The 14,186-nt window shown below is 39.7% G+C and overlaps 1 protein-coding gene across 2 annotated transcripts in view; it reads right to left on the bottom strand.

Annotated features, from left to right (window-relative positions):
- The window catches only part of ern2 (endoplasmic reticulum to nucleus signaling 2), a 25,560-nt gene that overhangs the window by 10,952 nt on the left and 422 nt on the right, over nt 1–14,186 (bottom strand). For both annotated transcript variants that reach the window (XM_072657658.1, XM_072657657.1), the window contains exons 2-11: nt 9,960–10,077; nt 7,403–7,436; nt 7,230–7,302; nt 7,075–7,147; nt 5,941–6,063; nt 4,345–4,449; nt 3,419–3,686; nt 2,584–2,662; nt 1,760–1,913; nt 948–1,075 (exon numbers count right to left, since the gene is read on the bottom strand). In XM_072657658.1, coding sequence (XP_072513759.1) covers nt 948–1,075; nt 1,760–1,913; nt 2,584–2,662; nt 3,419–3,686; nt 4,345–4,449; nt 5,941–6,063; nt 7,075–7,147; nt 7,230–7,302; nt 7,403–7,436; nt 9,960–10,077 — 1,155 coding nt within the window. The remainder of the gene's footprint in view (nt 1–947; nt 1,076–1,759; nt 1,914–2,583; nt 2,663–3,418; nt 3,687–4,344; nt 4,450–5,940; nt 6,064–7,074; nt 7,148–7,229; nt 7,303–7,402; nt 7,437–9,959; nt 10,078–14,186) is intronic.

Below are 14,186 nucleotides of genomic sequence, written 5' to 3' on the forward strand. Positions count from 1 at the left end.
ATCACAATTTTTTTTTAAAAAGGTTAACAGAAGGTTAACCATGAGAAAAGTGTGATTTTAAGGTGTTAAAGTCTGATAATAACATGAGTTAATATTTAAAGTATAAGTTTTACATTTTATTTGTTTAGGCCAGCAGTGTTTTTACAGAGTGATATCATTATCAGGTCTCTATTGATACACTTGTTAAACTCAAACTGAGATTCAGTGTTAAACGCAGGGGCAGAGCTACATACATTTCTACTCTGTTACCTCTTACTGCTATTGTTCAGAACTGCTTGTAGAACTGCTAGAAAGGCAGATCAAAACCCCTGTTTGATTGCAAAGACCTTCAGATTAGAGGTAGTGCACTATTCTATTTTTCATTCCTTTTGAACATCAGGTCATTTTTAGCTACAGTGATCAGGGGTTCATGAACCATAATGGTATATAATCAGAAAATGCATAAATTGTATACTTCTACAACACACCATCACAACAAGAGAGGATGCTAAGGAGCTGGGGCAGTGTAGCTTTACAAGCAATCAGCCTTGAAGGAAGCTAGTTGTCCTGCTGCTATCAGACAGAGATGTAAACACATTCCAGTCAGGGTGTGTTCTGCGCCTGCTATCTGACAGCCATGTTGATGTGCGTCAACAGAGACAAGAGATGTCTTTGCAAGGCCCAGAAGATAAACGACAACAGACGAAATTTATAAAAATAAGGGAAAAGGAGACACCTAGTGGCAATAAAAAGAGATGTGGAGAGTGGGCCATTCTCTGTAATAGAGCTGATGTCCACGAATCTATGAATCTACTAAGTTCCACCACTACATCTGCTATAATGTTAAAGGTAATGTACCAATTAAAATGATTCCTTTTACTGTCCTTTGAGTATCATCAGCTGCTCAGAAGGCTAACAGCCACCTCTGACGCATAAATGGTCAAGCAAAGTGCAAGTGCGTGACTCACTGGGTGAGGTCCAGACCGAAATGAGGAAGCCGACCCACGAGAGGGGATAACATCACCAGAGCGCTGCAGGTTCTCTGGGAACTCTCTCAGCATTGTAGTGTGGGCCAGAGGGGGAACTTCGTGATGGCCTATGTTCAGAAAGGCATATTTACGACATTAATTCATAATTAGGTCAAATAAATGACTAGCTGTGAATTCTTTACCTATCAGCCATAGCATTAAAACCACCTGCCTACTGTCTAGGTTCTTTTTGTGCTGCCAAAACGAGAAGGGGTCTGGTGATATCTGGCACCCAGACATCTGCAGCAGATCATTTCAACTCCTGTAAATTAAGAGGTGGGGCCTTCATGGACTGCATCAATAAGCCTGGAGAGCCCTTGACCCAGTCACCAATTCACCAGCTCTTTTGGTAGGTACTGACCTCTGCACACTGGAAACACCCCACTTGACCTGCCTGATGTTTTGGAGATCCTCTAGCCACCTCAATTTGGCTCAGATCTTTACGCTTACCCATTTCCCCTTCTTTTAACACATCACCTTCACGAAGGGACTGTTCATTTGCTGCCTAATGTATATTTACCACCCCATGGTGAGTGTATATGTTATTCACTTTACCTGTTAGTGTTTTTAATATTATGGCTGATAGGTGTATATGTGTCTATGTAAATAACCGAATAACCTCAGTGCTTTACACAATATCTCTAATGTGTGGGAGTGAGCACCTAGGAGGAGCCTTCACATATCAGTGCTAGGAAGGTCTCTCCTATGTATAAGCACCTGGATGTGTACGTGCTGTGAGTGCTAGAACAAACCTATCAGTAGCCACTGGTTCTGCAGGGGGTTGGGACTTCCTGGCGGGTACTTCACGTCAGTGCTCGGTGTGATTTCACACTCGCTCTGCCCGTTCCCCACTGTGACCCCAGCTGTGACTGGCCCCTCAATCCGGGCCAGAGTGAGGCCATGAGGCTGTCGAAGCAGAAGAACAGTCAAAGTCAGTCAAAGGTAAACTGGGTTTACTGGTCGGCACAAGGCAGGTGTGTAGAGGTCCAGCGTGATTCATGCAAAAACTAGCCTAAAAAAATTTAATCTAACCCCTGGACCTTTAAAACTGGCTTATTAAATCACATCTTCTGGATATCAGTATTTCACCATGTTTGATAACGTACGCATGCTAATTATTTTATTGCCACAGAACAATGTTAATTTTAAAGCTGTGAAATTAATTGTCACTGTCGCTGCATCCCAATTTACACACACCTACACTAATGAATCCAGTTTTAATGGTGACTAGTTTAAAACACTGTGGTATTGTGCGGTTTGGGACACAGCCCCACTAAACTAAAGCTTCAGACAGAACCTGCATGGACACTCGCTCGTGATAAAGCGGGCAGATGCAGGCGGCATGACGCTGGTGGAGCAAGTGGACCTGGTTGTTGCTAGATTTTGAGGACAGGAGTGACCCCGTGAAAACGGGGCAAGACCCACCTGCTCAGATAGTCTCGCTCCACTTGTTTGGTGTGCATCAGAGTTGGAAACACGGTGTTTACACTTACTTTAACGAACCGCACTAACAGAGCAATCGCACCAGGGTTAGGTTTAACCGAACCAAAGCTGACACTTACTTAAGGACACTTACCACTACAGCGACTCCTTCATGCACAAGTGAGGTGGAGGCATATAGGTGAGAATCCATCTTCCCAACATACAGAGTAGGACTGTGTGGAAACATAAGCACAATTCAAATATCAGTTTGTTTCCAGTAAATCCATCAGTTTGCTACATGCTGTTGTTTCATATGTAGGTATAAACTTACGTTCAAAAAATGAAATCACTATTTATATGTTTAAATAGACTCTGTTGGAAGCCCTGTTTTGTATATATGATACAATAAGAAGATGCTGGAAAACCTCTTGTTTATGGTTCTGCAAAGAAGCTTTAAAATGGTTCTATAGAGCAGCAAGACGGGCTCCATTATTGTTATAGTTAAAAGTCAAAGAACCCCTTTTTAGTGCTACATACAGACATGAAAACTCTGAGCAGTGAAAAAGGTGACAAGTTCATAAGCCAAACCCCAGTAGCGGGAGTCCAGCTACATTGATTTTAACATGAAAATTGTGGTACATTCTGGTTCACTCAAGAGAATAAAATAAAGGATAATAGCCATTGAATTATGGGTCAATTTCTATGCAAATTCAGTAGCGTCATGCATTATTTGTGCTTTACTGGCTCTATAATAAGGCAATTTGCTTGCTATAATAATAATAGCCACATGATGTTTGAATTTGAAGACACCTAAATTCTCGCAGCGGTTACAACAATCCATAGAATATGTGTCTTACACCAATGTCCAGTCAAAATCTAAATATACTAATAATACATTCTTGCCCACCAAAATATAAGGAAAATTAATATTATTAATTGTATAATCATTCCAAGCTTTTGAATGCATACAGCAGCAGTGCATGTCTTACACAAGCTGTGTTTTGGTGCTGTGCTGCTCCTGGGTGAACTGGTAGGTCCATCTCATAGTGTGCGACTGTGCATTCTGGGCGGTGAACGTGAGGTATCTCAGTGTTTCTGTGGCCACGGTCAGGTGAGGCGCTCGCCGCAGGCTGTCCTGGGTCCATAGGTAGAAACCGGCCACTGGAGAGTCAAACTTCTGCATCCACAGAACGTCGCCCGAGTCCCGGTCCACTGTCACCACCAGACCATCCCCACTGGACGCAAAGTGGGACATCTCTGTCAGACACACATACGCACACCGGAAATTAAAAGACATGCAAATTCCCATAGCTGCAAAGTCCTTTCAAAGTTTTGGTAGAACTTACACTACATGGACAAAAGTATTGGGACACTTGGTGTTTAGTCCCACCGCCAAATGTGTAAAACCAGAAAAGTAATTGGGGATATGAGAATACAACTCCAGGACACAGTTCTACAGTTCTTCAGCTCAATGTTGGGGGGCTTTAAACCTCGCAAGCCCACATTTGGCACAGGGTATGGACACCTTAGGCTCATGTGCAGCTGCTCCAGGGGGTCCCATTCTAGTTACATATTTATTTATTTACCAGGAACAAAGGACATTAATCAATTATTATCATTAATTCAGTTTCCATTTCAATATAAATATAAAATAAGTTTGCTAATACACTAATTTTCATCTGTAGTCCCTGGGCAGGTGATTACAGACTAAAGGCCTAATGCCTCAATCAGCACTACAAATCACTCTATATATATATAAATATAAAACCAGTGTCACAGAGATCAATACTGGCAATTGTTTTCTATGGACATCATACAAGCTGTGTTTGCACAACTGAACAATTGTAGTATAAATTACTGTAAGACTGGTCAGACTGGTCAGCTTTAATGCTTTAGTATGTGTGTGGGAACTTACTGTAGTCGTATTTCTGATCATCGTAGAGAGGCGCAGAGTAGTCGTTATACGTGGCGTTCCACCTTAGCTCCTGGGTTTTCGTGTCATACATGGTGATCATGTACTCTGGAGAAAGATAACCACACTTTAAAGGACTGGAAAAACTGTGTACTATCAGTACATAGTACAATACCTAGATATTTAATGCTGTTAAATGCTTCTGTATAAGCGATTTCCACTAGGAGGTGCCAAGCGACCCAGGATGTATAAGTACAACTAAAAAAAGCCTGCTGCTCCAGCGTTTTGCACCACCCTCGTTGGTTGACAGTCGGTTATAATTAAAGAATAGCTGTTAGCCATGTAGCTAAAAAAAATAGATTGGGTATTGGATAATTAGTCTGATCCACGGGACCGATTCATTCATGGAACCTGATTCTCTAAGGTATTCTAGGCTTCATAACATAAAGGATTGGAGCTACAGATGTGATAGAGAGATCATAGCAAACAGTAAGTGTGGTGGCCTCAACATGCCTGTCATCATATCTCAGAGAGTGATCCAGCTTGTCTTCCATTCAAAGAGAACCAAGAAGGGAGGCCCTGCTGGCTCCTCTTTAGTCTCACAGACTTTGAATTTCAGAATGAAAGCTTGCCTGAGCTCAGACAATACTGTGCCGAGGTCAAGCACAGTTATTAATCGTAGTAACAAATATCAGAAAGTAACAGAAATTCGGTTAATTTATATCTATGTTAATTTGTTATAGTATTTTTTACAAAGTTAGTAAAGTTAATATTACGTCAATCCTGATGCCTTAAGTCTCTCATACATGGTCAGATATATGGCTTATTAATTCATCCATGGCATTGGATTTTGGGTATCGACCGATACACAACGTTCATGTATCGGTATCAGTATCCGAACAGAAACAGATGGACCGGTGCATCCCTACATTAAACCTCAGAGCACTCTATGCCACTTCATTAGACACTCTGTTAAACAGAGTGTACACATTTCCTTAGCTGTTAAACAGAGTTTGGTTAAATGACGAATGGTGACGCATGTCACATGTTGGGTGGTTAAGAAACCAACAACCTTGTCTGCACATCTGGTGTTTGCCAGAAAATGAAGCATTCTGGACAGAATTTAAACAGTATGTGCGGTGCAAAGCGTACACAGTCCGTTCTTGAACAAACATATTCTAATAAAGTGAAGCATGGAGGTGGCACGATCACAGGTCAGTGGCTCTACATTTTAGCTAATCGGAGCATTTAGCTTTGTCAAAGTAAAATATCTGAGGATCTATTTCCTGATTTACATTTACATTTATGGCATTTAGCTGACACTCTTACAAGGTTACTCGTATTACAGAGGTGGGCCAATGTAGTGTTAGGAGTCTTGCCCAGGGACTCTTATTGGTGCAGCACAGCATAGTCACCCAGACTAGGAATCGAACCCCAGTCTCCCACATGGTGTGGTAGCTCAGTGGCAGGTAGTGGTGTTATCTGTTGCGCCACACCAACCACATCCTGATCTAAAGCTCCAAGCTTACACCACAAGCACAAGCTAACATGCTGGTCACCACTTGACAGGACCAATCAGCTCAGTGTGCTTGTGCTCACCTGTACGTCCAATGTAGAGGAGAGGAGCTGAAGGGCAGATGGAGTCGGAGGAAGCAGTGCTCAAACTCGTCTGCTTCTCACCTGTCTGAGGATCCACTACAAACCATGTGTCTTGTTTTTTACCTGCAGGGCACACAAAAACACAGGCAAAACAATGAGTCAGTATTAGATGCTTTATAATGGGCCTCAATGAAATACTTACTACACTAACAAAAGTGTACTTGTTTGCATAGAAGGAAGGGCTGCATAACATTACTCAGACAATGCTTTTGGGAAGTAGGTCAACATTATATCATACTTTTTGTTTTTTCTTTCAGTTAATTAAGGTGTATTAGGATTGTGCTACTCCAATCTCATACCACACTGAAGTTTTCTGGATTCTTCATCGCTATTTAAAAGCTTAAAATCACAGTTTTCAATCATATAAAACAAATGTATTAAATTTACTAACTGTCTCTACTGGCCAGGAAAGACTTTCTACTAGTTTTTGGAGGAGCATTACTGTGAGGATTTGATTGCATTCAGCAACACGAGTGTCAGGATGTTGTAGTATCACCACTCCACCTCATCCCCAAGTACTGGATGGAAAACCAACCATCATTTCAGAGAACACAGTTCTTCCACTGCTCCATTCTATTCTATTGACTTTTTGTACAGGGACTAGATAAGCGGTGTGTGTGTGTGTGTGCGTGTTTGTGTGTGTGTGTGTGCGCATTTGTCCATCTGTGTCAGCAGTGGGCGAAACTTAAAGCTGCTGAATGTATTCATTAGAAGGGGTGTCCACAAACATTTGGACACATAGTGTATGTATAGAACAGCCTTGTGAAAGCTTTCAACCAAAATTCACTGTATCCAAACCTTTCACATCAGGACAGGTAATAGGTAGAACCACATTGTCCTGCAGTGACCCCCTGTATTTTACACCCTCCAGGTCAGCAGAATGCATAAACAGAGAAATAGCAGGTACAATAAAGACTTGTCAACCACTGTAACGGAAATGAGACCTACAAATCTACTCCAACCAAAATACTACCGAACAGGCATGATAAGAACTTGCTGTTAAGCTTCTAAAAAACTTGCACACTTGTCAATCAATCTCATGGTTGTCAAAAGGATTTCCCTTCTCACACTTACCTGTGTATAGGATTCCATCTGAGCTCCTGCATGGAGATGAGTGGACCAGCTCTGGAATAGTGAAGGGCAGTTTCTGCACAGAAGAGAAACCATTCGTTCACAAAAACACACCAACAAATCCACAGAAACAGACACAGGTGAATGAAGACACTTACCATAAGGCCCTCCTTGTTTTTTCCTCCAAGCACGTACAGACTGCCATCGTTGGGGTCAGGGAGAAAACCCGGTCTAGAGAAGAAAAAAACGTCATGAACAGACTGGCAAACAGAAAAAATAGACAGATAAAAATATATTTAAAAAATACAACAACAAAGAAACCCACACTTACTCTGGTAAATAAACTGGAACCTGGATGATGGGATCTGGAAGATAAATAAATAAATATATAAATAAGATAAAACAATAAAAATATTACAAATCATGTATATAATGTATGAACGTATGCATCCATATGATCTCCTGAACCCAAAGCTTCTCTTATAGCAACTACTGCACAATATTTAGTAACTACTATGAAATTAACATGCTTAAGTAGTCATAAAATATTTACTACACTGACCTAAACTTGAAAACATGAGACGTACTCAGCGCTTGACTTAGACGTTTCCACTACTGACTTGAGTAGTGACTCAGATTAACTCGTAGATACAGTGCCTTTAAGTAGTATTCAACCCCCTGCAGATTTTGCAGGTTTACACATTTGGAGTTAACTTGGCATTGTGACATTTGGACTGTAGATCAGCCTGGACGTGTGAAATGCACTGCAGCAAAAAATAATGTTATTTCTTTGTTTATTGTTTTTTAAAATTGTGAAAAGTATTATTCAGAGGGTCAATTATTATTCAACCCCTCAAACCACCAGAATTCTGTTTGGTTCCCTCAAGTATTAAGAAGTAATTGAGGCATAAAGAGCAATGAGCTTCACATGTTTGGATTAATTAATCTGTTTTTTCCCGCCTTTTCTGACTATTTAAGCCCCTCCCCAAACTTGTGAACAGCACTCATACATGGTCAACATGGGAAAGACTAAGGAGCATTCCAAGGCCATCAGAGACAAAATCGTGGAGGTTTACAAGGCTGGCAGAGGGTACAAAACCCTTTTCAAGGAGTGGGGCCTACCTGTCTCTACCGTTGGGAGCATCATCCAGAAGTGGAAGGCTTATGGAACTACTATTAACCTTCCATGGCCTGGACAGCCTTTCAAAGTCCCCCCCCCATGCCGAGGCCAGGCTTGTCCGAACAGTCAAGGCTGACCCAAGGACAACAAAGAGGGAGCTAAGTAATGTACTCCACCGCAATGGACTGGTTTAAGGTTCTCTGGTCTGATGAGACCAAGATGGAGGTCTTTGGTGCCAACCACACCCGTGACGTTTGGCGACAGGATGGCACTGCATACGACCCCAAGAATACCATCCCTACAGTCAAGCATGGTGGTGGCAGCATCATGCTGTGGGGCTGCTTTTCAGCCAAGGGGCCTGGCCATCTGGTCCGCATCCACGGGAAGATGGATAGCACAGCCTACCTGGAGATTTTGGCCAAGAACCTCAGCTCCTCCATCAAGGATCTTAAGATGGGTCGTCATTTCATCTTCCAACAAGACAACGACCTCAAGCACACAGCCAAGAAAACCAAGGCCTGGTTCAAGAGGGAAACCACCAAGGTGTTGCAGTGGCCTAGTCAGTCTCCTGACCTTAACCCAATTGAAAACTTGTGGAAGGAGCTCAAGATTAAAGTCCACATGAGACACCCGAAGAACCTAGATAACTTGGAGAAGATCTGCATGGAGGAGTGGGCCAAGATTCCTCCAGAGACCTGTGCTGGCCTGATCAGGTCTTATAAAAAACGATTAATAGCTGTAATTGCAAACAAGGGTTTTTCCACAAAGTATTAAACCTAGGGGTTGAATAATAATTGACCCACATTTTTATGTTTAAAATGTATCATAATTTAACTGAGCAACTTATATTTTTTGTTTGTAATATTTATGCATCTGTTAATAAATGTTGCTCTTGTTCAAAGTTTGCAGGCTCTAACTTATTTGCAACTTGTTATATTTGCAAAATCTGCAGGGGGTTGAATACTACTTGGAGGCACCGTATGTGATCTGAGAAGATGTACCCTGCATTTGCTGCACTGTAGTAAACCGTAGCACTTACCCTGTCAAGTGCTGACCACTTTGTGGGAGCCTCACTTATATGCAAGGGATTTTAGCTGTCCAGGCAGTTCCAGCTTTCATGTCCACTAACTACTGTACTAAGCTTTAGTCATATGTAGTAAGGCTCCAACATGTTTGATATCTATGTGCCTCTATGTGCCTCCAGTGGAATGGGTCCAGGGCTGATTCCATCACATTTTAATGGTTAAGGAATCAGCTAAAAGCCATGGCCGAAGCTCGTGTTCTGATTTTACTTCTGAGTTAATTGACTGTATCTTACTTAAACTGTGTGGCTGTGTTATTTATGAAAAGATGGACTGGTATTGGCTGATGCTTTGTATTAGTGGGACTCAGAATAGGATTTGAGGAAATATATTATATATATTTATATTCTGAAAAGAAATCTGAGTTTCTAGGATTATCTTGCATAACTTACATATGCTTTACTACTTATGTTAAAAACCTCCAATGTTAAAAATTAAAGTCTTAAAACATTTAAGACTTTGTACTGTTGACTTGAACCTACTTAGAATGCAGTACTTGAGACCTGTAGTTAAAAGACTTGGACTTGCATATACTTGCATACTGACTGATTGTTGACACCTCTGGGTTTAGAGTAATGTGCAAAAGTTTGGACACCCCTGTCCAAATGTATAATATTTGAACATGACACATGTTTATGTTTTATTCTGTCCCAATGTGTTTAAACATGTAATACCCAGATGTATACCTTCCTTCAGTGTCCATTTGATATCCCCTGTCTTTTTGCTAACAGCGTGTAGACTCCCATCCAGTGTAGAGACAAAGAGCAGAGATTCAGGGAGAGTAACCGAGCTGCCTCCTGCAAACTGAGATAGAAAGAGAGAAGAGAAAGATGACAGGATAAACAGATGTGATTAATATGATTGCAATTTGATAAATCATAAAAACAGCCACGCCTTACTTTAGAGATTGAGTAAAGTAAAATACTATTCTAATTCATCACGATTAACAACGAGGTTCAAAACTCTCCTTTTAAGACTTCCCATAAATTCAGATAAATAGGGCCAATGAAAAATGCTGCGTAGTGCTTGGGCCCCGATGATTGCCATTTGCAATGTAATTTAAAGACGGTCCATAGAACTGAGCATATTCTATATCAATTTCATCTAAATATTAGCTGGTGGTTTTGGTTGCTAACAACAACCATTTACACAGACTAGCTGTTGAGAAAATGACATCTGAAGTAATTAATTAAGAAATGTGACTTTTTTTTCATGTTTTTGTAATGTAATCTTTGTTCTGATTCACATTATGACATTCGTATTCCAAAACGGGTGAATTTTTAAGGTCTATGCTGTGTTTTTTTTTATCTCAGTATAGAAACTAGTCAACAAACTTATTTTCCAGTAAAATATGTATAATTATTTATTTATTTATTTAATTTATACACATTTACATTTCTGATTTGCACACAATAAAGGCCTGTTATTTGCCAGCTTTTTAATGGGGTTTTCTATTCCACTTTAAAGTATCCAGCTGTTGTATTAAGGTACATTACTTTACTTCCTATGTTTTAAAATATTGGGGACTTGTGTGAAGTTGTAGCTGTGTGTTCAACTTTAGCTTTGTGGGTTTAATTGGTATGAAAGTAATCCAAACATTACTATCAGTTCGTATTAAAATAATAAACTAAAACTATTGGCTTATGTATTTAGGAATTGGCCACTACAAGGTGTTATTTTTTTTAGTTTTTGTTTCAGCCCAGACATTTCTTTATCAGTGCATCTCTAATACATTTCCAAAGAGCTAAAGATGGCAGGCTTAAGCAGTGTGTGACACCTATAGGACTCTCTGTATCCCATTGTAACATAGTGTATTATTAGAGTTATATAGAGTTTAGAATATTTTTAGTACCTATGTAGCACACCTACGTACCTAGCACCTCATGTTAATTTGACTCGTCAACAGACAAATCAATGTTGTTTACAACACAGTATGATATTTAAAAGTGGAATAGGACTATAAAGCAGGATGTTATGCAGGTGATAATGTAGCTCCAAGTTTAGCTTAAATGTTTAAATAAGACCTTAAATGTTTTTAGAGCTCGCTTGATACCTGATATGCTGTCTGAAACACCCACTGTGTTCTTAAGGTGTGTGTGTGTGTGTATGTGGACTGCAATACGTTAGCGTTTACCAGGATATCCTGCTCAACAGCCGTTGAACAAAACACACACACACACATACACACATACACACACACACTGGGAAAGTGTGTCTATGGGGTATAGCCGTTTACTTTAACCGAACTTGAGCACAGGTCAGGTGTGGTACCTGAGTGATGGGCCGCACCTTTATTTGCATCGCATAGACTGCAGGCTCAACAGCCTTCAAGTGTGTATGAAACCAAAGCTACTAATGAACCAAAAAAATGTTCCTTTGGTAATCTGAACCACACTTGAATGCGCAAATCGTTAATTAACGTGTCGATTTCACCTCAACAATTGCATTTTATGGAGGTGGTGATGGGAACTATTTTCCCTACAAAACCTTGCATGTAACCTCCACCATGAAAGGATGTAAAAATACGTTTTAGGCCATAACTAACAACTTTATCACACAATTTCACTCATTTTACTATGATAAAATAATGCCTCAGACATCAGACGACGTGTCTGACATGATTTCATAGCATAACAGCTTTTTTTAGAGGCATTAGACATTTTAGACGCCTGCTTTTCCCTACAACACCTTGCATGTTTTTTCTCCACAATAAATGGGTGTAAGCACAAGTTTTAGGCCAAAATTAACAACTTTATCAAACAATTTCACTCATTTTTATATCATAAAATAATGCCTCAGACATCAGACGACATGTCTGACATGATTTCATAGCATAACAGCTTTTTTTAGAGGCATTAGACATTTTAGACGTCTGCTTTCACAAACCACCTTCCTGACCTATTCTGACCCGGTCAGTTTCTTTACAACATTAAACTAGAACATTAAAATATACAGATTATCTGTCAAATCAGTGAACTTTCACTTTAACGTGTCTGATTTTACCTCAGAAATGGCATTTTATGAAGGTGGTGATGGGAACTATTTTCCCTACAACACCTTGCACGTATCCCTCCACTATAAATGGATGTAAGCACAAGTTTTAGGCCAAAATTCACAACTTTATCAAACAATTTCACTCATTTTTATATTATAAAATAATGCCTCAGACATCAGACGACGTGTCTGACATGATTTCATGTAACAGTTTTCTGTACAGGAGCTTTTTTAGAGGCATTAAACATTTTAGACGTCTGCTTTCATAAACCACCTTTCTGACCTTTTCCGACTTAGTAATTCTCTATAATATTAAACTAGAACATTAAAATATACAGATTATCCGTCAAATCAGTGAACTTTCACTTTAACGTGTCTGATTTTACCTCAGAAATCGCATTTTATGAAGGTGGTGATGGGAACTATTTTTCCCTACAACACCTTGCACGTATCCCTCCACTATAAATGGATATAAGCACAAGTTTTAGGCCAAAATTCACAACTTTATCAAACAATTTCACTCATTTTTATATGATAAAATAATGCCTCAGACATCAGACGACGTGTCTGACATGATATGATTTCATAGCATAACAGCTTTTTTTAGAGGCATTAAACATTTTAGACGTCTGCTTTCACAAACCACCTTCCTGACCTATTCTGACCCGGTCAGTTTCTTTACAACATTAAACTAGAACATTAAAATATACAGATTATCCGTCAAATCAGTGAACTTTCACTTTAACGTGTCTGATTTTACCTCAGAAATGGCATTTTATGAAGGTGGTGATGGGAACTATTTTTCCCTACAACACCTTGCATGTTTTTTCTCCACAATAAATGGATATAAGCACAAGTTTTAGGCCAAAATTAACAACTTTATCACACAATTTCACTCATTTTTATATTATAAAATAATGCCTCAGACATCAGACGACGTGTCTGACATGATTTCATGTAACAGTTTTCTGTACAGGAGCTTTTTTAGAGGCATTAAAAACTTTAGACGTCTGCTTTCATAAACCACCTTTCTGACCTTTTCCGACTTAGTAATTCTCTATAATATTAAACTAGAACATTAAAATATACAGATTATCCGTCAAATCAGTGAACTTTCACTTTAACGTGTCTGATTTTACCTCAGAAATTGCATTTTATGAAGGTGGTGATGGGAACTATTTTTCCCTACAACACCTTGCACGTATCCCTCCACTATAAATGAATGTAAGCACAAGTTTTAGGCCAAAATTCACAACTTTATCACACAATTTCACTCATTTTTATATGATAAAATAATGCCTCAGACATGATTTCACAGCAGAACAGCTTTCTGTGAGGGAGCTTTTTAAACCAAACTCTTCTCTGGAGGTAAATGGACCCTTCATTCACCACCACTGTGAACAATTCTGACTTTCCTCTAAAGTTTCTCTAGAAAGGAACATTTCTCTTCAACCCTGAACGGCTTTGTTCACTTCTTGGCCATGCAAATATCCGGACATTGTGCGGGATAAATGGATTTTCGCTTTAATATGTCTGATTTTACCTCAGAAATCGCAAAACGTTTATTTTATACGTAGCTAAGGTTAGATGATAATATTTCACTAAAGAATAAAACAACGTATTATTTATAATAAATTATATAATAGTGTCGTTTTTTTTTTTTTTTTTAACAATGGAAAAGACTAGCTTAGCATCACCGCCACACACGCGCGCACGCACGCACGCACGCGCGCGCACAACAATGCGGCGCGCGCTCGTCAGCACAAAGTAGGGGCGCGCGCTCTTCGAGACTCTCAACGGTCGGACGTTTTTTAACCGACGGAAGGAAAAAGGGTCGTTCTCCCATTAATAACTCATTAAAAATTCGTTAAAAACTCGGTTTTATCGTTAAAATCACACGTTTTGTGTGTTTTAATGCG

This window comes from Salminus brasiliensis, chromosome 15 (assembly GCF_030463535.1).
Source record: "Salminus brasiliensis chromosome 15, fSalBra1.hap2, whole genome shotgun sequence".
Lineage (NCBI taxonomy): Eukaryota > Metazoa > Chordata > Actinopteri > Characiformes > Bryconidae > Salminus > Salminus brasiliensis.